Genomic DNA, 26439 nt, shown 5'->3' on the forward strand with positions numbered 1-26439 from the left:
CAGACAATAAGGTACAAGATCATAACGAGGTAGATTGTGAGGTCAAGAGTCCTTATCGTACCCAGGGACTGTTCAATTCTTTATAATAGCGGCGCGAGGCTCTCCTTGAGACTAGTGGCCGTGCTTTCAGGCTTTTGTATCTTCTGCCTTATGGGGAAAGGGGGAATAACCGAGCTGAAATAGGGAATGTCTAGGGTGCTGGGCCAAACCTGGGCTGTGAGAAGTGTAGACAGAATCCATGGCTGAATCAAATACGGTGATAGATCAGGGAGATTGAAAATACGGCTGAGTAGTGCCACAACAACAATCTCTCTCTCTCTCTCAGTGTCAGCAAGACCAAGAAGCTTGACTTCAGGAGGAGGAAACCAGAGGTCCCTGAGCCAGTCCTCGTCAGAGGATCAGAGGTGGACAGGGTCAGCAGCTTTAAATTCCTCAGTGTTATCATTTCAGAATATCAGTCCTCGTTCCAGCATGTCAGTGTATAGAATGCTGAATAAAGTGTCCTCCAAGAGGAACACAACCTCATCATAGGGTTTGGAGGGATTGACCCTCCAGGAGGACCACAACCTCATCATAGGGTTTGGAGGCTTGTGTGCCTCAGTGACCCGGAGAGCGATGTTGGCTGGAGTCAGGGCTTTATGCTTTGTCTCTTGGTAGGGTCACCCATGCCAAATAGGTCAAAGGGTAGAGGCCAGACTAAGAGTGGGTTCAGCTCAGGGCTAAGATCCTCGACTGGTAAAACAAAGCTGGCAGTGGCGTACCGGGCAGTGTGAATAAAGTGTAACGGTGGCAGAGAAAGTGCAGCGCTGGGAGTTACACACCTCACAGTGAGGTAGATGTTGAAGTCAGCTGTCACTTACCTCTCTGAAGTTGAGTTCCATGGCGGGTACTCCAGCAAAGGCGGTGAAGGGGTAGGCACTACTCTCCATGGTGAGGGGCTGTATACTGCACAGGGAAGACAAAACCAGTTTAGTACAGAGTCAGCAGAATGCACTTGTTTCCCTGCTTTGAGTTATTCTCTGACACTCTGCACAAAGTTCCCTGTTGCGCCACAGCAGGTGATGCAGAGATTCGGCCCATCGTACATTCCCTGGAGCTTTGCAAAAGCATTTCACTTCCCACATTCCCCTTCAAGTACAGGTCTGGCACCAGCGTAGATCGAGTGGACAGCCAGAGACTCTATCCTGAGGCAGAAGTGGCTGATACAATGGGGAATGATTTTAATGTGACTGGAGGTTCAAAGATTCATTTTATTGTTAAAGTATGCATGTACAATACAACTCTGATATTTATCTTCTCCAGATAGCCGTGAAATACCGAAATATCATTGGAGTTGATGAAAAAAAAAGATATAATCTCCCCCCACCACATGAATAAGAAAAAGAAACAAAACTCGTAAACCCCAAAACCCCCCAACCCCTCACTCACAGAAAACGGCAACAGCAGCATCTAACCTACCAAACCCCGCACTCTCACACACAAAAACTAACTGATTGCCTACACACTGAGAAAAAAACAACAAGAATATCAGACCCCAAATCCCCAACCCCCCCCCCGTGTCACTAAAGCTAACAAAAAAGAAGGGACAATGAGGGAGGGGATGTCAGCAATGTCAGGGGTGTGTTTTTTTTACACGGAGTGGTGGTTCTGTGAAACATGCTGCCAGGGCTGAGTGGTGGAGGCAGATACATTAGAGCCATTTAAGAGACTCTTAGATAGGCAAATGGATGAAAGAGAAAATGGAGGGTTATGTGGGATGGAAGGGTGAGAGAGATCTTAAATTAGTTTAAAAGGTTGGCACGACATTGTGGGATGAAGGGTCTGTACTGTTTTATGTTGTAAAACAGGGAGAAGGGGGAAGAGGTGAGAGGAGGGGAGGGGGATAAGGTAGGCAATTCATGCGTGGTCTACAGGTGTACTTCTGGCTATGTAACTGGTACGCGAGCTGCAAGCACATGTCCATTGCAGAAGTTACAATCATGCTAAGATAATGAGAGGCCTTACACAGGGTAGATAGCATTTTTCCCATGGTAGGGTGGCAGGGTGGAGAAACGTCTCTACAAAGGAGGTGTAAGGCCTGTGGGTCACCCCTGGGCAAGGTGTCGCACCTGTTTAGCACCCCCATCAGGGTCACGTGAAGCCATGGGAGCAGGTGTGGATGGTCGTACGAGCAGCCGGTGCACGTCACAAGTCCTGGTTATGTGACCACTGACAGCAGACAGACAATCTCTGAAGAGAATTGATTACGACTGGGGTCACCTGTCTGGTAAAGACACTGCCCAGAAGAAGGCAATGACAAACCAGTTCTGTAGAAAAATTTGCCAAGAACAGTCATGGTCATGGGAAGACCGTGATCACCCATGTCACACAGTACAGCACATAATGATGGTGATGAGGGATGTCAAAAACAAGAGGTGAGAGGCAGGAAATGCAAAGGGGATCTCAGGGGAATTTTAATTTTACACGGAGAATTGGTGATATTAATGTGTGACCTGAGGAGGTTGTGCAGTCAGTTTCAATTAGTACGTTTAAGAGGCATTGAGACAGGAAGTTCAATAGACAGATACAACCCTAATGAGAGCAAATGGAATTAGTGTTAGATGGGCAAGAAAGGTCAGCATGGGCATGATGGGCTGAAGGGCCTTGGCGTACCTTGACTGTGTGGGCAGTGTGCAGCAAGACACACAAGATGCTGGAGGAACTCAGCAGGTCAGGCAGCATCTATGGATAAGAATAACCAGTCGACATTTTGGGCTGAGACCCTTCATCAGGATGAATATTGAAAGGCCTAGACAGAGTTTAGATATTTCCAATGGAGGGGGGAGTCTAGGACCAGAGGGCACAGCCTCAGAATAGAAGGACAACAGAGACGAGGGGGAGTTTCTTTAGCGAGATGGCGGTGAACCTGTGGAATTCATTGCTACGGACAGCTGTGGAGGCCAAGTCACTGGGTATATTTAAAGTGGAGGTTGATAGATTGTTGATTAGTCAGGGTGTTAAAAGTTTCAGGGAGAAGACAGGAGAATGGGGTTGAAAAGGGTAATAAATCAGCCATGATGGAATGGCGGAGGAGAGTCGATAGGCCAGATTGCCTAATTCTGCTCCTATGTCTTATGGTGTGAGCAAGACGTGAGCTACAGGCGTACTTTCCGACTGTGGTGACTACAGCTACGCCTCCGTCTCTAAGGCCGGTACCAGTCACCAAGTGTCCAGCCTCATGTGGGATCAGGTTTCTGTTTTAGGCAACTGTAACAGTCCCTGGGAAAAAAAAGGCTCGTTCTTCTGGCTGCATTATCCAATCCGAGACGGAGGGGGCCGTTGTAACTACTGGAAGGATGTTGAGCTATAGGCAGACAACAGATACTGTATCACGTCTGGAACATGAACTGCAGGCCTGTTCAATCGGTGCATGGTTTACAGGCACACTTCTGCCTGTGTGACTGGCAGGCAAACTACAAGTGTACCTCCAACAGTGCAACTGGTATGCAAGGTACAGTCAAGTTTAAACTAATCAACAACCTTCAAGTGCTTGGCCTCAATACCTCCTTGTTCAATTTGGTCCTCGATTTCCTTACATGCAGACCTCAGTCATCTTGGATTGGCAAATATATCTCCTCCACAATCTCCATCAGCACAGAGGCATCACAAAGCTGTGTGCTTAGCCCCTGCTCGACTCACTGTACACTTATGACTGTGTGGCTAAGCACAGCTCCAATGCCAGGTTCAAGTTTGCTGATGATATCACTGTCATTGGCCAAATCAAAGGTGGTGATGAATCAGCATATAGGAGGGAGATTGAAAATCTGGCTGAATGGTGTCACAATAACAACCTCTTACTCCATGTCAGCAAGACCAAGGAGCAGATAATTGACTTCAGGAGGATGAAGCTCGGAAGTCCATGGGACAGTCCTTGTTGGTGGATCAGAGGTGGAGAGGGCCAGCAAGCTTAAATTCCTTGGTGTTATCATTCTGGGGGTCCTCTTCTGGGCCCAGCACCATAAGTGCAATTATGGAGAAAGCACAGCAGCGCCTCTACCTCCTTAGAGGTTTGCAAAGATTTGGCACAACGTCTAAAACTTTGATAAACTTCTGTAGATGTGTGGTGGAGAGTGATTGACTGGCTGCAACACAGCCTGGTATGGGAACACCGATGCCCTTGAACAGAAAATCCTACAAAAAGCAGTGGATACACCCCCAGTTCATTGTGGGTAAAGCCCTCCCCACCATTGAGCACATCTACATGAAATGCTGTGGCAGGAAAGCAGCATCTATCATCAGGGACCCCCACCACCCAGCTCTCTTCTCACTGCTGCCATCGGGTAGAAGGTACAGGAGCTTCAGGACTCACACCGCTGGGATTGGGAACAGTTACTACCCCTCAACCATCAGGCTCTTGAACCAGAGGGGACAACTTCACTCAACTTCACTTGCCCCATCACTGAAATGTTCCCACAACCTATGGACTCACTTTCAAGGACTCTTCATTTCATGTTCTCAATATTTATTGCTTATTTATTTGTTTGTCAATTTATTTATTATTTCTTTTTTTTGTATTTGCCCAGCTTGCCTTATACACGTTGGTTGAACACCCAAGTTAGTGCAGTCCTTTATTGATTCTATAGATTTGCTGCGTATGCCCACAAGAAAATGCATCTCAGGGTTGTATATGGTGCCATACAGAGTACTGTGCAAAATTCTTAAGCACATTTAGATAGCTCGGGTGCCTAAGACTCTTGCTCAGTATTGTAGTAATTTTATGTATGGCTCTGTACTGTCACTGCAAAAAAAAACAAATTTCATGACCTATGTGAGTGATGATACACCTGATTCATATGTTGGTCTCTTTTGTGGACTGAGAGTGGGAAGGGGACAGGGAGAGGGGAATCGTGGTTGGGAAAAGGGGAAGGGAGAGGGGAGGGAGCAGGAAGCACCAGAGACACTCTGTAATGATCAATAAACCAACTGTTTGGAATCAACTGACCCTGCCTGGTGTCTCAGGGCTGGGTGTGTCTGCATCTTCTGTTCCACCACCCCTGGCACACCTTCCATGCCACCAACCCTGGCACACCTTCCGTGCCACCACCCCTGGCACACCTTCTGTTCCACCCTGCCAGTTGTCCCACACCCCTCCCATGGTGCTCCACCCTCACCATTCCCAACATCCTTTGCTCCCGCCAGATTTACAAACTCGCTCTCTGCTCCACGTTGACAAATACAGTACTGTGTAAAATTCTTAGGCACCATATGTATATATGTCTTTTGCACAGTATTGTATGTACTTTGATGATAAATCTACTTTAAAGACTGAAGATGTTGAAGTTATCAGAGACATAGGTCAGATTAATCTCTTTCCCCACGGTGGGGGTGATCGAAACAAGAACACTCTCTACTTACATTTTCTCTCTAAATTTGGGAAACTGGTTCATGATCTGGTTGTAGAGGTTCTGTGCTCCCTGGTTTGGGCTTCCAACCTGTCACAACAGAAGATGCATTAAGCGTGAGCTAAGACAGAGGAACAGAATTAGGCTTGAAATTCCAAAGATAAATGCAAAAAAAAAAGAAAAGGAATAAGTCCATAAAATACAGGGAGCAGAGTTAGGCCATATGGTCCTACGAGTCTGCACCACCATTTGATCAGGAGATTTATTTCCCCTCTCAACCCCATTCTCCCGCCTCCTTCCTGTAAACCTTTGATGTCCTCACTGATCAAGAACCTATCAACCTCCACTTTACATATTTTATTTTTTTGTTGAGATACATCATGGAACAGGCTCTTCTGGCCCTTCAAGCCGCACTGTCCAGCCTAATCACAGGACAATTTACAATGACTAGTCAACCCCCAACCCGTACACCTTTGGACTGTGGGAGGAAATGGGGGCACCCGGAGGAAACCCATGTGGTCACAGGGAGAACATACAAACTCCTTGCACAATGACTTGGCTTCAGCAGCAATGGATTCCACTGGTTCAACACCCTCGATTCCTCCTCATCTCTGATCTAAAGGGATGGTACAGTGGAGAGAGCCAATGCTTCACAGCTGCGGAGACCTGAGTTTGATCTTAACCTTTGGAGAGTGTGTGTGGAGTTTTCAAGGTTCGCCCTGTGACCGTGTAAGTACTCCCTACCTCAGCTGAACGACAAGCAGGGTCTGTGGATCAGTCGGCCGCTGTAAATTGCCACCAGCCCCACCCCTCCCCAAAGTAATTATTTGACTCTGAAGTACTCTGCCAACTAGGTCCCTGAGAAAGTAGTTACATGACCCGTCAGCACTCTCACCAAGTAGTTTTGTGACCTGGTATCTGATACAGTAGACATTTCACCCACACCTCACAGTGTGTGGCTGAGGGGTGGAAACTCAAGGGAGGTGGTTGTGCAAGAGAGGCCAATCACTGTGGGTAGGGGTGGATAAGAAGTGGACAGATGTGATTGTTCTGCTGGGAGTTGGCTTGGAATTCGATGGGCCAAATGGCTTTCATGGTCACTATGAGAGTGTGAACTGCAGGAGATCTTGCATTTCACTTTAGTACAAACCATAGATTACCAGGAATTGCATTTCTTCCTGCATTGAATACTCCCAAACAGATGATGCATGTATGATTGATTAGAGAGCTTAACGATAAAGAACCCTTAGGGAAAAGTGATCATAATATGATTGAATTCACCCTGAAGTTTGAGAAGGAGAATCTAAAGTCAGATGCATCAGTATTACAGTGGTGTAAAGTGGATTACAGAAGCATGAGTGAGGAGTTGGCCAGAATTGATTGGAAAAGAACACTGGCAGGGATGATGGCAGAGCAGCAATGGATGGAATTTCTGGAAGCAATTTGTATTTTTTTTTTGGCGTGTGCCTGCGTGCGTGAGAGTTTGTGTGCATGCGTGCGTCCATGATGATGCCTTTTTCATGGCTTTTACAAGGCGCGGAGCAAGAGAGAGACTGTGTGGCCCACCACTCCTCATACAGACATCTTCGCAGTATTTTCCCTTTGTTTTACGAGGTCGAGTTGTGATCTCGGCACCCAACCCAGCACGGATGGAAAGCATACTCGGGAGCAGACCCGACTGGTTTCGAACCGGGAACCTCTGCTCCCGGGTCCGGCGCCGATGTCATTGTGCCACCAGCCGGCCCAAACAGGAAGCAATTCTGAAAGCACGGCATATATACATCCCAAAGAGGAAGAAGTATTTGAAAGGAAATATGACACGACTGTGGCTAACAAGAGAAGTCAAAGAGAGGGCATATAATAGAGCAAAAATTAGTGGGAAGTTGGAGGATTGGGAAGCTTTTGAAAACCAACAGAAAACAACTAAAAAGTCATTAAGAAAGTAAAGATGGAGTATGAAAGTAAGCTAGCTAGCAAAACAAAAGAGGATACCAGAAGTTTCTACAGATATTTAAAGTGTAAAGAGAGGTGAGAGTGGATATCGGATCACTGGAAAACAATGCTGGAGAGGTAGTAATGGGGGAACAATGAAGTGGTGGATGAACTGAATAAGTATTTTGCATCAGTCTTCACTGTGGAAGACACTAGCAGTGTGGTGGAGGTTCCATGTGTCAGGGCTCATGAATTGTGTGAAGCTACCATAACTAGAGAGAAGGTTCTTGGGAAACTGAAAGGTCTGAAGGCAGTTAAGTCACTTGGTCCAGGTGGTGTACACCCCAGGGTTCTGAGAGAGGTGACTGAAGAGATTGTGGAGGCATCAGTAATGATCTTTCAATAATCACTAGATCCTGGCATGGTTCCAGAAATTGCAAATGTCACTCCACTCTTCAAGAAGGGAGAGAGGCAGAAGAAAGGAAACTATAGGCCAGTTAGTCTGACCACAGTGGTTGGGAAGATGTTGGGGTTGATTATTAAGGATGAGGTGTCAGGGTAGTTGGAGGCACATGATAAAATAGGCTGAAGTCAGCACCGTTTCCTAAAGGGAAAATCTTGCCTGACAAATCTGTTGGAATTCTTTGAAGAAGTAACAAGCAGGATAGACAAAGGAGAACCGGTTGATGTTGCGTACTTGGATTTTCAGAAGGCCTTTGACAAGGTGCCACACATGGGGCTGCTTAACAAGTAATGAACTCATGACATAGGAAAGATTCTCGCATGGATAAAGCAGTGGCTGCTTGGCAGGAGGCAAAGAGTGGGAATAAAGAGAGTCTTTTCTGGTTGGCTGCTGGTGACGGGGCTCTGTGTTGGGACTGATTCTTTCTATGTTATATGTTAATGATTTGAATGATGGAATTTGTTACAAAGTTTGCAGATGACATAAAGATAGGTGGAGGGGCAAGTAGTTTTGAGGAAGTAGAGAAGCTACAGAAGGACTTAGATGGATTAGGAGAATGGGCAAAGAAATGGCAGATGGAATATAGTGTCAGGAAATGTATGGTCATCCACTTTGGTAGAAAAAATGAAAGAGTTGACTCTTTTTTAAATGGAGAGAAGATACAAAAAACTGGGGTTCAAAGGGACTTGGGAGTCCTTGTGCAGGATCTTCTTAAGATTAATTTGCAGGTTGGGTCTGTGGTGAGGAGGCAAATGCAAAGTTAGCATTTATTTCAAGAGGGCTAGGGTATAAAAGCAAGGATGTAATGTTGAGACTTTATAAAGCACTGTTGAGGCCCCACTTGGAGCATTGTGAACAGTTTTGGGCCCCTTATCTTAGAAAGGATGTGCTGAAACTGGAGAAGGTAAAAAGGAGGTTCACAAAATGATTCCAGAATTGAATGGCTTGTTATATGAAGAATGTTTGATGGCTGTGGGCCTGTATTCATTGGAATTCAGAAGGATGAGGTGTGACCTCATTGAAACCTATTAAATGGTGAAAGGCCTTGATAGAGTGGATGTGGAGAGGATGATTCCTATGGTGGGAGAGTCTAGGACAGATGAAACAACCTCAGAATAGAGGGGCATCCTTTTAGAACGGAGATGAGGAGGAATTTCTTTAGCCAGTGAGTGGTGAATGTGTGGAATTCTTTGCAATAGGCAGCAGTGGAGGTTGAGACTTTATGAACAGTGCCTATAAAAGGTATTCACGTCCCCCCCCCCGGGAAGTTTTCACGTTTTGTTTTACAACAGTGGATTTATTTTGGCTTGTTTACATTGAGCAACAGATAAAAACTCTTCTGTGTCAAAGTGAAACCAGATCATTACAAAGTTTATAAATTAATTACAAATATAAAACACAAAATAATTGATTGCATAAGTATTCACCCCCTTTAATATGACACACCAAATCATCACTGGTGCAGCCAATTGGTTTTAGGAGTCACATAATTAGTTAAATGGAGATCACCATCTGCAGTCAAGATCTATCAACTGAGTGTAATAAAAATACACCTGTATCTGGAAGGTCCAACTGCTGGTGCGTCAGTATCCTGGCAAAAACTACACCATGAAGATAAAAGAACACTCCAAGCAACTCCACAAAAAGGTTATTGAAAAGCACAAGTCAGGAGATGGATACAAGAAAATCTCCAAGTCACTGAATATCCCCGGTGTACAGTTAAGTCAATCATTAAGAAATGGAAAGAATATGCCACAGCTGTAAATCTGCCTAGAGCAGGCCGTCCTCAAAAACTGAGTGACTGTGCAAGAAGGGGACTAGTGAGGGAGGCCACCAGGAGACCTGTGACAACTCTGGAGGAGTTACAAGTTTCAGTGGCTGAGATGGGAGAGACTGTGCACACAACAACTGTTGCCCGGGTGCTTCACCAGTCACAGCTTTATGACAGAGTGGAAAAGAGAAAGCCAGTGTTAAAAAAAACTCACATTAAATCTCAGCTCGTGTTTGCCAGAAGACATGTGGGAGACTCGGAAGTCAGCTGGAAGAAGATTTTATGGTCTGATGAAACCAAAATTGAGCTTTTTGGCCATCAGACTAAATACTATGTTTGGCATAAGCCAAACACTGCACATCATCAAATACAGACAAGCACCATCCCTACCGTGAAGCATGGTGGTGGCTGCATCATGCTGTGGGGATGCTTCACTGCAGCAGGCCCTGGAAGGATTGTGAAGGTAGAGGGTAAAATGAATGCAGCAAAATACAGGGAAATCCTGGAGGAAAACCTGATGCAGTCTGCAAGAGAACTGTGACTTGGAAGAAGACTTGTTTTCCAGCAAGACAATGACCCCAAACATAAAGCCAAAACTTAAAAACAACAAAGTTAATGTCCTGGAGTGGCCAAGTCAGAGTTCAGACTTCAATCCAATTGAGAATTTGTGGCTGGACTGGAAAAGGGCTGTTCACTCACGATCCCCATGCAATCTGACAGAGCTTGAGCAGTTTTGCAAAGAAGAATGGGGAAAAATTGCAGTGTCCAGATGTGGAAAGCTGATAGAGACCTATCCACACAGACTCAAGGCTGTGATTGCTGCCAAAGGTGCATCTACTAAAGAATGACTTGAAGGGGGTGAATACTTATACAATTAATTATTATGTGTTTAATAATCACAATAAATTTAGACCAAGTTGTAAAAATTTGTTTTCACTTTGACACGCAAGAGTTGTTTCTGTTGATCGGTGTCAAAAAAGCCAAATTAAATCTATTGCGACTCAATGTTGTAAAACAATAAAACATGAAAACTTCCGGCGGGGGGGGGTGAATACTTTTTATAGGCTCTGTATATTTAAGGCAGAGGTTGATATATTCTTGATTGGTCAGAGCATGAGGGAATATGGGGTGAAGGCAGGAGACTAGGGCTGAGAGAAAATTCAGTCAGCCATGATGATATGGTGGAACAGACTCGATAGGCCAAATGGCCTAATTCTGCTCCTATATCTTGGTGGGTGGGGTGTGTGTGTGTGTGCGCGCGCGCACGCACGCGCGTACACAAACACTTCCTAACTGTGTTTTATTCTTGGCTAGGTTTCCACTGGTTCCACCCAGCAGACTGGATTCCTGCCATTCTCATCTCTCGGGGCTGGAGCATCTTCCACAGCCAACACGAGGACAAGGAGCAGGAGAATGAAGTTCACCCAATTTCATTCACTCTATATCTTCCACCTTTTCTCCATTTGCCCATCCACGACCCTCAATTCCACTCATCTGCAGAAATCCATCGCAGTGCCATACTGTTGTACAGCCGTGGATAAAGGTGGTACTCCTGGTCCCCATTGGAAATCTCTTTATGCCGGGATCCTTCCCTGTGGGTTGGAAGGTGTTGTATAGGGCAGTACCATACGACAGGTATCTGTTCACTGACCCCGTCCATCTGTCTATTCTGTGACCGAGAAGAGTCACGGTACCACATTTATATAGAGCGTGAGAGGTTGCAGCCCCTAATTGAATGTCTGAAGGGGCTGCCCCTCAGGTTTTGGTTACACGTCAGCCCCTCGCTCCTGATATATTGGCACCCAGTACGGAAGGTGGCGGATCACGAGGAAGATCTACTGGTGGGTCTGGCCAAGATGGCCATTCACGGGTCCAGGTGGCGGACAGTTGACGGATCTGCCCAGGATGACTGCCTGCTCCTTTTTGGGGGATACATTCATGCCTGGCTGTCCTCGGAAAGGGAGCACACAGTGGGAGATTTCCAGGAACGGTGAGCCCCCCAGGCAATTGACTGATTTATAGACAGTAATAATCATATTTTAATTTGAATTTGTTCTCTGTCTTGCAAATACTTGATGTTTGTATTTTTCTGTAAATAAACTTTTTTAAAGAAAAAGGCACTTCTCCCACCCATGCTTGCCCATGCTGACCAAGATGTTGAAGTTGTACAACACAAATTCCCAACATAACTTTTGTGTGCAGTTCTGGTCACTTTCGTACAGGAAAGACATCAATAAAATTTGCAAGGCTCTTGCTAGGACTTAAGGACTGAGTTTTAGGGAAAGTTTGAACAGATTAGGACTTCAATTCCTGGAGTGCAGGAGAATGAGGGGAGATCTTATAGAGGTATACATTGAGGTACAGTATATAGATAGATGCCTTCCCCATCAGGAGACCAGTCATTGTGGATTGAAGTAACATCTCGAACTGACTGACAATCAGCACAGGCGCAACTCGAGCACATGTGTTTAGACCACTGCTCTACTCTCTTTACACCCATGACTTGTGCTGGACACGAGATGCTGGATAAACTTGGGTTGTTTTCTCTGGAGCGTCGGCGGCTGAGGGGAGACCTGATAGAGGTTTATAAGATTATGAGAGGCACAGATAGAGTGGACTGGGAGTATCTGTTTCCCAGGGTTGAGTGTCTAATACCAGAGGGCATGTATTGAAGGTGAAAGGGAATGGGTTGAAGAGGGATGTGAGGGGTAAGTTTGCTTACTCAGAGAGGGGTGGATGCCTGGACTGTGCTGCCTGGTATGGTGGAGAGGCAAATACATGAGAGGCTTTTGGATAGGCACATGGATGTAAGGAGGATGGAGGGATATGGACATGGCGCAGGTTGGCAGGATTAGAGTTTTGAGTGTTTCTGATTTGATCTTAGCTGGTTCAGAACAACATTGTGTGCCGAATAGTCTGTTCCTGTGCTGTACTCTTCTGTGTTCTACGTGTGGTCAGGAACAGCGTAAACACCATCTATAAATTTGCCATTTGTCGTTGTCAGAATCTCAGATGGTGATGAGGAGACACACAGAAGTAAGGTAGATCAGCTGGGCCGGCTGGTGGCGCAACGACATCGGTGCCGGACCTGGGAGCGGAGGTTCCCGGGTTCGAAACCAGTCGGGTCCGCTCCCGAGCACGCTTTCCATCCATTCCGGGTTGACTCGTAAAATAAAGGGAAAATACAGCGAAAATGTGTGTGTGAGGAGTGGCAGACACACAGTCTCTCTCTCGCTCCGTGCCTTGTAAAAGCCATGAAAAAGGCATCATCATGGACGCACGCACGCCCACAGACAGACTTGCACGCACGCAGGCACACGCCAAAAAAAAGAGATACATCAGCTGGTTGAGTGGTGTTGTATATAGTATACATACATTGATAATCAATGTACTTTGAAGTTTGAAACTTGCAGAGGGTTCTGCACTCAGCCACCTCTGTCATGGGCATAATCCTCCCCACCTCAAGAAGGTGGCAACTCTCATTAAGAGTTCTCACCCTTTAGGACATACTGCCATCAGTGAGGAGGTACAGGAATCTGAAGACCCACACTAGGTGTTTAGGAATGGCTTCTTCCCTTCCACCATTAGATTTCTGAAAGGTCCTCAAACCCATGAACACTAACTCTATTCCTCTTATGTACTTTTCAGAATTTTACTATAATCTATTGTAATTTGTTATGCCTGCATTGTACTGCTGATGGCCATGAAGGAATTAAAATGTGAATAAAACATTGAACTTGAATGAGTCAAGGACAGAGGAAGTTGACAAACCAATTATCTTTGTTCTTGCCATGTGTTTGAAGGAATGGAGGCTGCCATTTTGTAAAGCTGCTCTACCATTTTGTGAAATGATTTTGTTCAGTTGAATCGGTGTTTTAAAGTAGAGGCAATGATGTCCAGGTAATCTGCTAGACTTGAGATAATTTTCAAATAAGGAGTTATTTGTGAGGTGTTCTTTGGTATGATATAACATGCAGGTTTGTGAATGGTGAGATCTGCGTCTACCCTATGTGATTTGAGCTGGGTACTGGTTCAGTAACTGATTTAAAACAAAGAGCCATAAATTGCCAGTTGTCATTTATGGAAGAAGGCAATAAATGGACGCTGGCTTGGACCAGAGTCAATAAGAAGGAGATACAGGTCAGTCAGATGACCTTGAGCCAACAGGAATGAAGTGCATCATTTGAACTGATGAGGAAGACTCTAACAGTCAGGAGCTTCGAATGCAAAGGGATGAGAACTCCAGATTCTATCTATTGTAAGGAACAGCTCCCACACCAGGGGCTGGGAGAAGAAAGGATCTTTCATCTGGCCAGCGGGAGATCCTCTGCTTCGGTGTTATAAATTGGAAAAGTGGTCTGAGTGAATGTTGGTTGAGTGCGAACAGTAGAAATCATGTTTTAAGTTGTTGGCCCAGGGTCAACATAGTTACATTGTTGTTTGTGCAGAGACAATAAAGTGTGAGCTTTGATTAATTAAGAGTAGCGTAGTGAATTGCCTAACCTAGTTCTGATACCACAAAACAACCGATTTCATGACAAACATGAGAGATTCTTCAGATGCTGGAAATCCAAGCAACACACACAAAGTGCTGGAGGAACTCAGCAGGCCAGGCAGCATCTATGGAGGGGAATAAGCTGTCGACGTTTCAGGCTGAGATCCTGTGTCAGTGACAATAAATGTGATCGGATTCTGATTTTAAATGCATGCATGTGTTTTCCTCATCAGGTTGGGTGAGACTAGAACCAGGGGTCACAGATTTAGTGCAAAAGGTAAAATTATTTAAGAGGAATCTGAGAGGGATTCTCTTCACTCGGAGTGCGAAACAAGATTCCAGTGGAAGTGGCAGATGCATGTTCAGTGTAACATTTAAGAGAAGACTGGATTGGTACAGTACTGCACAAAAATCTTAGGCACATATATAAGACTTTTGCAACACAGAGCAGAGAGCGAGTTTGTAAATCTGGTGGGAGCAGAAGATGTTGGGAATGGTGAGAGAGGAGAGAGGGGTGTGGGACAGTTGGCAGAGAAGGCGTGCCAGAGGTGGTGTGGGTGCAGACACCCCCAGCCCTGAGACACCAGGCAGAGTCATCTGATTCCAAACAACTGGTTTATTGATCATTACAGAGCGTCTTTCTGGTGCTCCCTGTTTCTTCCCCTCTCCCTTCGACTTTTCCCAACCATGATTCCCCTGCCCCTGCCCCCGTCCCACTCTCAGTCCGCAGCAGAGTCCCATATCAGAATCAGGTTTATCATCACTCGTATGTAATGAAATGTATGGTTTTTTGTACAGTGCAGTACCTACAATTACTACAGCACTGTGCAAAGGCACATAGATATTGCTAGAGTGCCTAAAACTTTTGCACAGTACTGCACATGGGTGAAAGCAGTCTTGTTCTTGGTATTGGTAATTGTTTGTTACAAGACCAGAAGATGCAACAGCTGAATTAGGCCATTTGGCCCATCGAGTCTGATCCATTTTCCCTCTCAGTCCCAATCTCCTGCCTTCTCCCCATATCCGTTCATGCCCGACTAATCAAGAATCTATCAACCTCTGCCTTAAATATACCCAATGGCTTGGCCTCCACAGCTGCCCGTGGCAAAGAATTTCACAGATTCACCTGTCTGTCTAAAGAAATTCCTTCTCATCTCCGTTCTAAAAGGATGTCCCTCTATTCTGAGGCTGTGTCCTCTGGTACCCCCACCATAGAAATCATCCTCTTCACATCCACTCTATTGAAGCTTTTCAACATTCGATAGGTTTCAGTGAGGTCAGCCCTCATTCTTCTGAATTCTAGCGAGTACAGGCCCAGAGCCAGCAAACACTTCTCATATTACAAGCCGTTCAATCTCGGAATCATTTTGTCACATGTACTGAGAAGCTGGTCTTGCATTCTGTTCATACAGATCAAATCATTACACAGTGCACTGAGCTGAAACCAAGTAAAACCATGACAGACTGCAGGATGAAATGTTACACTTGCAGAGAAAGTGCAGGCAAATATGGTGCAAGTTCATAATGGGGTAGATTAAGAGGTGAAGTGTCTATCTTTTCATAATTGAAGTTTGTTCAAGAGTCTGATAATAGTGGGACAGAAGTTGTCCTTGAGCCCGGTGGTACGGGCTTTCAGGCTTTTGTATCTTCTGCTCGGTGGGATGGGGGAGAACAGAGAGTGTCCGTGGTGGTGTTCCTCACATCCTCACACAAAGGGCAGAAGAATGCACAATACTGAGAGCAAGGTATTCTCTCATTAATATTAGGTGCTATGGAAGAAAGCCTCCAAAGCGCACCACAACCTTGTCATTGGGTCTGGAGGCTTGTGTGCCTCTAACCCAGGCAGCTATGCCAGCTGGAGTCAGGGCTTTATGCTTTGGCTCTTGGTGGGGTCACCCATGCCAAACAGGTCAAAGGGTAGAGGCCAGTGTAAGAGTGATCCACTGGTCCCCCAGGTTCGGGGGTTCAGCTCAGGGCTAACAACCCTGACTGATCAGAAACAAAACTGTTATGGAAGCAACAATAGAGAAACTTTCTTTATCTGTGTGTGATGGTACATGACCAAGGGCAGACAGAGATAGAGGACCTTCATTGCTGTCCTGAACACCAGTGGCAGGACTAGCAGGCAGTAACCAACTAACTTATGGACCAGGGAAGGCAAATGGAATTTAAGGGACAGCAGTCACCGGATGGTTGGCCAGGTTCAATAGACTTCTGGGTGGTCAGCTTGCTAACGTACCTGCTTCATCACCTTCTCGATCAGCTGGTGGAGTAGCGGACTGGATTGGGCAACTAGGGTGTCGTCTCCTGCAGAACAAGCAAAGTGTTAGGCTGGCCATCCCTGCATTTCCATAGCACCCCTCCCATCCCTGCAGGACATCGCAAGCCCTTGACGTACTATGGAGGATCGTTACGGCTGAAGGATAGGAGTCCATAAAAAGACCAGGAACCATTGACGTCCACACGTCCTCGTTCACTATGTTGTACATTAGACCAACTCTAAGGATTGTTCCATGAGAAGAGAAGGAGTCAACACGGCTAGTTGAGTAGAATGAGAGAAGTTGTCTACTGAACTGTAGAAAGGTTTGACAGATTGGCTCTGTGCAGGATATTTCCCCAGGTCACGGTGCCGAGAACAAAGCATCTCAGTCTCAGGACATGGGGGCAAGACATGTAAAGTCAAATGCTGTGGAGAGAGGACCTTCAGCTCATCGAGTCTATTCCAACCATCCATCACCAATTTTGGACCAAGATGAGGACTGTCCCTATTCGGAGCCTATGATCCCATGGAGGTCTCTCCCAGTCTAGCGTTTCCCTTTTGCCTTTTCTCGCAGCCAGCCACCACCACACAGGAGCCGGGAATGAGGCTACAACACTACAGGCCTAAGATACCCGGAGCCTGGCTCTCTCAGGCCCTCTGTAGGCCCAAATGCCTAATCACCTCCAAATCTTCGGTTGGGCCTGCTGCCCAGCTCCAGAGGGCAACCAGCCACAGAGCAGAGGTGAAACAATTTGTGATGTGGGGGGACAGAGGGAAAGATTGTCCTAGAACTCCTCATTTTTACTCCCCACCCCTGTCACCGCTCTGTTGCCCCTCCTCCCACCTTTCTTTTTGAGCATAAAATAATTGATTTAGTTTTGGAAGGATGTCACGTGGACCGAATGGATGGGGGTGAGTGCGGTACTGGTTGGAAGTGAGAGAACCAAATGTTCTACCCAACCTGGCCCTCTGACTGAACAAAAAAAAATGGTTCTTACCCAAAACTGCTCGATCCAGGCTGAAGTAAGCTACTGCCTTCAGATGCATCATGGTCAAATAACCCTGGAGATAAAGGTACATAACTGGTTAACATTTCTGAGGAAAAACCTATACTTCCCACCCTCTTCCACAATCCAAGACCCCTACTTCCAACCAAAGCCCACACATCAGATGTTTCACCTCCATCAGGGCTCTCCCCCACAACCAATTTCATCCCATTTCCTTAACCCTTTGTTCATGCCCTTCTTCATACCTCAATCCTAACTCAGCCAATGATGACACCAACACCCCAGTAGACATACCCAACATTGGAATTGTCCCTTTGTTCCTAACTCCACCTCAAGATCCACCAATCAGCTCCGCTCCTTTTCCTTGACTCCACCTCTTAATCCCAGCCTTTCCATCCTCAGATCCACCAATCAGTTTCACTTATTGCCCTGACTCCACCTCACAATCCGATCCCTTCCACGGCAGCTCTACCAATCAGCTCTACCTCTCAGTCCCATCCCTGTATCCCAGATCCACCAATCGGCTTCACTCCTTGTTACAGATCCCACCCCTTCTGTCTGAGAACCAACAAATTAGCTCCACCCCTTTAATGACTCCACCTCTCAGTACCTTCTATCCCTTGTACCTGACTCCATTCCCATTTCCAATCTCACCCTTCTATCCGAGATCCACTTATAAGCCCCACTATATTTCCGATTCTGCCACAGCTATCCCTGTTTTACCAATCAGCCCTTCCCCTCTTTCTGATTCCACTGACTAGTCCAGCCTTCCTATCCCAGATTAGCCTTGACTCTATACCCTAGTGCATTCTCTCAATCTGCCCCTTCTTTTGACTACACCACTTTCCCAACATTGCCATTCTCTTCCTCTAGCCTTGTTGTAAAGCCATCTCATTCTCCCTCCCATCCCGGTCCCCAGGTCATACCTCCAGCCATTCAGTTGCCCCAATGCTACCATACTCGCCAGCATCCCAGCTTGCAAACAGGAGACTCCGTCGTGGTCTGAACCCTGTAGGGAAAGGTCGGCATTATTGTTGGGAGGACACAATAAAATGCTGGAGGAACTCAGCAGGTCAGGCAGCATCTATGGAGAAGAATAAACAGTCGACGTTTCGGGCCAAGACTCTCCTTCAGGACTGAGAAGGAAGTGGGGAGACGCCAGAATAGAAAGATGGTGCTCGCTGGGAGGCGAAGCCAGGTGGGTGGGAAAGATCAAGGGCTGGAGAAGAAAGAATCTGATTGGAGAGGAGAGTGGACCATAGGAGAAAGGGAAGGAGGAGCAGACAAGTGCTGCTGTAATGGTCTGGACCTTGGAAGTGTTGAGCAGATCTGTACCACTGAAGGCTAGTCTGTGATAGTTGGAGAGATGGTCACAGATGGGCTGCATCGTAACTGAGACTAAACCTGTTCTCATTGGTGAGGAGAGCCATTTTATTGAAGTGGAAGGATTCTAATCCACCCACGGTCTTTTATTGGCTTTCCTCCATTATGTCCTGTTTAAGTTTAGAGAAAATAAGAAGTCGGACATTTGATACATCCTTTAAATTTGAGCAAATCTGGTGACCTTTTTAATATTTTCAGTATTCTCAATATTTTCATTTAATTTGATTTATTACTCTTCCAATTTTTTTTTTTGAAATTTTAGATTTGATCAGAAAGTCTTTCTTTTTTTTTGGTTGTATCCTCAGAATGGACTGCCCAGTCCCTTTTTTGTTGTTTTTTTTGTATAATGTAGTGGGGTTTTTTTCTTCATTTAAAATTCAAAGTTTTTTCTTTCCTCTTCATGAAGTGATGAGGAGAAGTGCTGTTTTCTTTTTTATTATATATTATATACTAGCTAACACTATATATGATTTTGATAATGTCTATCTCAATCTCAGTTTGTATTGTTATTGATACATATATTTGAGATAATTCTCCTCTTGTTTGTATTTATGTTCCTTTTAAATCAATAAAAAGATTAATAAAGAAAAAGAAACCTGCTCTCACCCACAATGCATTTACTGTAGGATGGGAAGACGTGCAAATGGCTTTGCTCTACGAGCTGGCATAGTTTCAATGGGCTGAATGTCTGTAAGGAGCTTGGACCTTCTCCCCATGTCTGCGTGGGTTTCCTCCAGGTGCCCTGGTTTCCTCCCACACTCCGGAGTTGTGTAGGGTGGGATTAGTAAGTTGCAGGTGTGCTTTGTTGGTGCTGAAAATGTGGCAACACTTCAGGAGGAGGAAACCAGAGGGCCATGAGCCAGTCCTCATCGAAGGATCAGAGGTGGGGGGGGGGGTTTAGCAACTTTAAATTCCTGGGTGTTACTATTTCAGAGGACCTGTTCTGAACCCAGCATGTAAGTGCAATTGAGAAGAAAGCACGACAGCACCTCATCTTCCTTAGGAATCTGCAGAGATTCGACATGACTTCAAAAACTTTGACAACTTCTATAGATGTGTAGTGGAGAGTGTATTGACTGGCTGTATCACAGCCTGGTATGGAAACACCAAGGGAAAATCCTACAACAGGGAGTGGATTTGGCTCAGTACGTCACGGGTAAAGTTCTCCCCACCACTGAGCCCATCTACATGAAATGCTTTCGTAGGAAAGCAGCATCCATCATCAAAAATTTCCACCACCCAGGCATGCTCTCTTCTTGCTGCTACCATCAGGTAGAAAGTACAATTGCCTCAGGACTTGCACCACTAAGTTCAAGAGCAGTTATTGCCCCTCAACTATCAGGCTCTTGAACAAAAGGGGATAACGTCACTCACTTGCCCATCCATTGAGATGTTCACACAGCCAATGATCTCACTTTAAGGAGTCTTTATCTCATTACATAATGTTCTCATTATTTATTGTTGTTTGTTTATATTTGCAGTTGCACACTTGCTGTCTTCTGCACTGTGGTTGATCTTTCATTAATCCTGTTATAGTTACTATTCTATAGATTTGCTGATCACGCCCACAAGAAAATTAATCTCAGGGTTGTACAAACATGAGAAAGTCTGCAGTTGCTGGAAGTCCAAAGCAATACACAGAAAATGCTGAAGGAACTCAGCAGTTCAGGTAGTTTCAGGAGTCCTGATGAAGAGTCTTGGCCTGAAACATCAACTGTTTTCTTTGTTCCATGCAAAGAGTGGGAATAAATGGGACCTTTACAGAATGGCAGGCAGTGACTAGTGGGGTACCGCAAGGCTCAGTGCTGGGACCCCAGTTGTTTACAATATATATTAATGACTTGGATGAGGGAATTAAATGCAGCATCTCCAAGTTTGCGGATGACACGAAGCTGGGTGGCAGTGTTAGCTGTGAGGAGGATGCTAAGAGGATGCAGGGTGACTTGGATAGGTTAGGTGAGTGGGCAAATTCATGGCAGATGCAATTTAATGTGGATAAATGTGAAGTTATCCACTTTGGTGGCAAAAATAGGAAAACAGATTATTATCTGAATGGTGGCCGATTAGGAAAAGGGGAGGTGCAACGAGACCTGGGTGTCATTATACACCAGTCATTGAAAGTGGGCATGCAGGTACAGCAGGCGGTGAAAAAGGCGAATGGTATGCTGGCATTTATAGCGAGAGGATTCGAGTACAGGAGCAGGGAGGTACTACTGCAGCTGTACAAGGCCTTGGTGAGACCACACCTGGAGTATTGTGTGCAGTTTTGGTCCCCTAATCTAAGGAAAGACATCTTTGCCATAGAGGGAGTACAAAGAAGGTTCACCAGATTGATTCCTGGGATGGCAGGACTTTCATATGAAGAAAGACTGGATGAACTGGGCTTGTACTCGTTGGAATTTAGAAGATTGAGGGGGGATCTGATTGAAACGTATAAGATCCTAAAGGGATTGGACAGGCTAGATGCAGGAAGATTGTTCCCGATGTTGGGGAAGTCCAGAACGAGGGGTCACAGTTTGAGGATAGAGGGGAAGCCTTTTAGGACCGAGATTAGGAAAAACTTCTTCACACAGAGAGTGGTGAATCTGTGGAATTCTCTGCCACAGGAAACTGTTGAGGCCAGTTCATTGGCTATATTTAAGAGGGAGTTAGATATGGCCCTTGTGGCTACGGGGGTCAGAGGGTATGGAGGGAAGGCTGGGGCGGGGTTCTGAGTTGGATGATCAGCCATGATCATAATAAATGGCGGTGCAGGCTCAAAGGGCCGAATGGCCTACTCCGGCACCTATTTTCTATGTTTCTATGTTTCTATAAATGGTGCCTGGCCTGCTGAGTTCATCCAGCATTTTGTGGGCATTGCTCAGAGTTGTATAGCGTGACATATATGTACTTTGATAATAAAATTTACAGCGCATCCTCAGTCTGTGTGGGTCATTGATGCAAATAGTACATTTACTCTATGTTTTAATGTACATATGATAAAACTAATCTTTAATCTTTCTATGTTGTAGGGAATTCTCAAATGACTGAGAATCCCTTTTCTACGCAAATACAGTCGTCACCTACACCAAACTCAACCTCAACTATTGGGCTCTGGTTTCTGGTTGGTTGTGTTTGACCTCCTACCCACTGGTTGGAGTGTTCAATCATATGACCTTGTGCCTCCACCAGACCCTCCCCCAACTCCCACCTGTCCATCCAATCAGATGCCCTCCTCATTACTGGATTGGTCAGTTCTCCTGTCAGTCAAACAAGGCTTCAGCCCACTCCAATTTTTCCAGTATTTAAACAACAAAACCTTTAACAAATAATAAGTGTGAACTTTTAAGAGATATTAATCATGGTAGCAAAGTGGTTAGCACAATGCTTTACCCAGGTTCAATTCCCACCGCTGCCTGTAAGGAGTTTGTACGTTCTCCCTGTGACCGTGTGGGTTTCCTCCAGGTGCTCTGGTTTCCCCCCACAGTCCAAAGACCTACCTGTTGGTAGGTTAATTGGTCATTGTAAAATGCCCTGTGATTAAATTGGGGCAGTGTGGTTCAAGGGGCCAGAGGGCTTGCTCCTGGGCTGGACTGCTCCATGTTCTATGACGGAGAGAAGCTTGAGCAGGGGAGACCCGGGAGAATCATAGAGACCGGCAAGAAGGTTTAAAGTTCACTCACCATTCATGACCATTTCAGACATGGCTTTGGCCAGCTCTAGAAGGATGGCCGTTCCCACGCCGGACTTCGCCGCGCCAGGACCCCAGGCATCCCGCTGAGCCCCCAAGATGATGTAGCGATCTGGGTGCGAGGAAGAGAGAACAGAGAGTGGGGAGGGGAGGGTCTGTGGAGAGGTGGGGCCGTTCTGTTCCCTAACACAGCCTCCTCCATCTGAACCCCAACCATTGCCTTCTTAAAACAACAATTACTGGCCAATAATTACAGTTTCGACAGAAACACGGAAAAGGAGGCCTTGGATTTTGGACTGAGTGACAGGGAGAGATGTTGCGGTTTCAGAGGCCACAGGTAGAAACAGGATCAGGTTTAATATCACCGGCTTATGTCATGAAATTTGTTCTCTTTCCAGCAGCAGTACAATGCAGTACATAGTAATAGAATTGCAGTAGGTATACATTAAAAAGTTAAATGAAGTAAGTAGTCCAGTTGACCCAGCCAGGGTTGATCAGGCCCAGGCTTGTGCCCCAGCAGGTTAGATTCAACTTTATTGTCATTGTGCCGAGTACGGATACAAAGCCAATGAAATGCATTTAGCATCTGACCAGAAATGCAAAGAATAGTGTTATTTACAAAATAACTGAAAATAAAACAAGTGCTACAGCACACAAATATAAAACTACTGAGACAGTACAATACGGTGCAGTACTGCTTAGCGCTTTGATGAGAGGTTCAGCAGTGTCACAGCCTCAGGGAAGAAACTCTTCCTGAGCCTGCTGGTGCGGGAGCGGAGGCTCCTGTAGTGCCTACGGGATGGGAGGAGAGTAAAAAGTCCATGGTTAGGGTGAGATGCATCCGTGATAATGCTTTTCGCCCTGCCCAGGCAGCGTTTATGGTAGATGTTCTCAATGGTGGGCAATTGGGTGCCGATAATCCGCTGGGCAGTTTTCACCACCCACTGGAGTGCTTTGCGGTCTGATACAGGACAATTGCCATACCACACTGAGATGCAGTTGGTGAGTATGCTCTTAATGGTACAACAGTAAAAGTCCATCAGTGTCCTGGGACAGAGGTGAGCTTTCTTCATGCTCCACAGGAGATAAAGGCACTGTTGTGCCCTTTCGACCAGGATGGAGGAGTTCAGGGACCAGGTGAGATCCTCGGAAATGTGGACACCAAGGAATTTGAAGGTCCACAGGTCACACCTCTTGATCCATAACCATATAAAGGCTCTCTCAACAGCCCCTGGGATGTTCCTGATGGCTCCTGTCTTTGCAGTCCCCATAATGCCGAGGAGAGAGTAGGTTCTGCAGAGTGAGCAGCCAGTGTAACCTCTATAGGCTCACACTGTGCCCTCCACCCATGTCTCTGGGGTGGCTCCACTAGCTCATGGCATTTGGCTTTCTTGTGCTCAAACACCTCCTCAATCTGCTCTTCCTAAGGGACTGTCAGTTCTACCATGATTACTTGTTTCGAGGCTTCTGACAGGATGACCATGTCGAGCCTCCAGGATGACGATGTGCTGAAGTCGGGCAGCTTTACTATGAATTTGCAGATTATACAACTATTGTTGGCAGAATTTCAGATGGTGACCAGGAGGCGTACAGGAGTGAGGTAGATCAGCTGGTTGAGTGGTGTCGCAACAACAACCTCACACTCACTGTCGGTAAGACCAAGGATTTGATTGTGAACTTCAGGAAGGGGAAGTTGAAGGATCACACACCAGTCCTCAATGAGGGATCAGAGGTGGAAAGGGTGAATAGTTTCAAGTTCCAGGGTGTCCCCGCCTCTGAGGATCTGCTGTATCCTGGACCCAACACACTTTGTACACAATTACAAAGAAGGCACAACAGTGGCTATATTTCATTAGGAACTTGAGGAGATCTGGCACGTCACCAAAGACACTCGCAAGTTTCTACAGATGTACCATGGAGAGCATTCGACTGGCTGCATCACAGTCTGGTTTGGGGGAGCGGGGGGGGGGGGGTGCTACTGCACAGGATCAGAAAAAGCTACGGGAAGCTGTGTACAGTGATATTAAACCTGATTCTGGGTGGCTTCCGTTGGTCAGGGTCAACCATGGATGTTGGATCCTCGCCATCTACGTGAGATGCAAGCCGGGGCCAAAGGGTATGGAGAGCAAGCTGTGGCCCACACAGCAGACTCCTCCACTCCATGCAGTCGATGAATCCAAAGGAGTGGCAGCGACGGATAAAGATTGGCATCAGTGGCGTGGCAGGAGTTGCCGGTCAGCGATGAACTCAACATAGGACTGCCTCAGGGACTCCAGCTCCAGGCTTCCCCTCGGGATTTACTCTCCAAGCCTTCCCTGTCAGCGGGTACAGCCGCAAAGCAGCACAAGTTTGAGATCAGATTTCTCCTTCTCCTAGATGAGCTGACGAGCCCCATCTGCGCGAAGCGACTAGCTTTAAGGGGCCAGTAAGCTACCTTTGCCTCTTCTCCTGTCAGTAGAAACTGTTCTGCTCAGCTTTGTAGCTAAGCCGTGAGTGAAGGCCAGGAGCTGGACTTGGTTGTCAGAGGCTGTTTGAGATGTTTGTCATTGGGAGCATTTAATAGGTAGTGGGAGCCACGCCCCCTCCTCCCCCCAACCCCCACTATAGTGACAGAAGAAAGATACTACCCTGGTTCAACGAACTGAGTGGAATTGGATCATCTTTTCACAGAGTGAAATCAAACATTTGGTGAAATGGGTTACTGAAAGGACAGGGAACCAGCCCGGAATTGCGGCTTGGAGACCAAACTGAGGGGGCAATCACCCCCGAGTGCTTACCAGGTTCAAGAATGCCTTCGATGGATCCAAAAATGTTGTTTATCATGGTGGGGATCATGCGGCTGTAGGCACCCATCTGGAGCTGAGCACCATCCTCAGAGAGCTGGGGGCCCAGCATGTACGTGCTCGGGGAAGGGAAGCCCCCATTCCACTCGCTGGGGATAGGCATCCCCCTCATCTTACTGACGGGGGAAGAAGAAGAGTACAGCTTCAGAAATAGAATCTTGGCAATGAATCTCTGCCTCTATTGTTACGGTTACCTCCGTTGCTGTTAGTTCTTTCGTTGACCCCGTGTAAATACCGACACGTTCCCCGGGACCCACCCTGCAAATACTGACACAGTCCCTGGGACCTGTCCTGTAAATACCAACGCACTCCCATGGACACACCCTGTACATACCAGCACACTCCCTGGGACACCCTGTAAATTCTGACACATTACAAGGGACCTGCCCTGTAAATACTGGCAACACACATCAAAGTTGCTGGTGAACGCAGCAGGCCAAGCAGCATCTGTAGGAAGAGGTGCAGTCGACGTTTCAGGCCGAGACCCTTCGTCAGGACTAACTGAAGGAAGAGTGAGTAAGGGATTTGAAAGTTGGAGGGGGAGGGGGAGATCCAAAATGATAGGAGAAGACAGGAGGGGGAGGGATGGAGCCAAGAGCTGGACAGGTGATTGGCAAAAGGGGATACGAGAGGATCATGGGACAGGAGGTCCGGGAAGAAAGATAAGGGGGGGGGACCCAGAGGATGGGCAAGAGGTATATTCAGAGGGACAGAGGAAGAAAAAGGAGAGTGAGAGAAAGAATGTGTGCATAAAAATGAGTAACAGATGGGGTACGAGGGGGAGGTGGGGCCTTAGCGGAAGTTAGAGAAGTCGATGTTCATGCCATCAGGTTGGAGGCTACCCAGACGGAATATAAGGTGTTGTTCCTCCAACCTGAGTGTGGCTTCATCTTTACAGTAGAGTAAATACCGACTCATTCCCTGGGACCTGCCCTGTAAATACCAGCACACTCCCCAGGACCCCCCTGTAAATACCGACACACTGCAAGGGGTTTGCTGGACTGCGGTCTGCAGTGTTCTCTCAGAGCAATTCTCACCTGAGGAGGTTGGAAGCAATCCTGGCGCTGATGGTCAGTGCTGGAATTTTTGGAAGTGCGGACGCATCCACGGGGGGGAACTGTGTGTGGTTGAACGAAGGGAAACCGGGAGTGAATGGGTCACCTGTGCCGAGATGCACCTGGAGAGAGGGGACAGGACAGAGAGAACTGTGACGTTGCAACATCTTCAACACCCC

General features: G+C 46.5%; 1 protein-coding gene across 2 annotated transcripts in view; it reads right to left on the minus strand.

Annotated features, from left to right (window-relative positions):
• Positions 1-26439, minus strand: part of tfr2 (transferrin receptor 2) — a 78842-nt gene that overhangs the window by 10426 nt on the left and 41977 nt on the right. For both annotated transcript variants that reach the window (XM_063048827.1, XM_063048828.1), the window contains exons 9-16: positions 26243-26382; positions 25140-25321; positions 22355-22474; positions 18236-18318; positions 17301-17364; positions 16282-16349; positions 5395-5471; positions 861-945 (exon numbers count right to left, since the gene is read on the minus strand). In XM_063048827.1, coding sequence (XP_062904897.1) covers positions 861-945; positions 5395-5471; positions 16282-16349; positions 17301-17364; positions 18236-18318; positions 22355-22474; positions 25140-25321; positions 26243-26382 — 819 coding nt within the window. The remainder of the gene's footprint in view (positions 1-860; positions 946-5394; positions 5472-16281; positions 16350-17300; positions 17365-18235; positions 18319-22354; positions 22475-25139; positions 25322-26242; positions 26383-26439) is intronic.

The sequence above is a fragment of the Mobula hypostoma genome, chromosome 5 (assembly GCF_963921235.1).
Source record: "Mobula hypostoma chromosome 5, sMobHyp1.1, whole genome shotgun sequence".
Taxonomy (NCBI): domain Eukaryota; kingdom Metazoa; phylum Chordata; class Chondrichthyes; order Myliobatiformes; family Myliobatidae; genus Mobula; species Mobula hypostoma.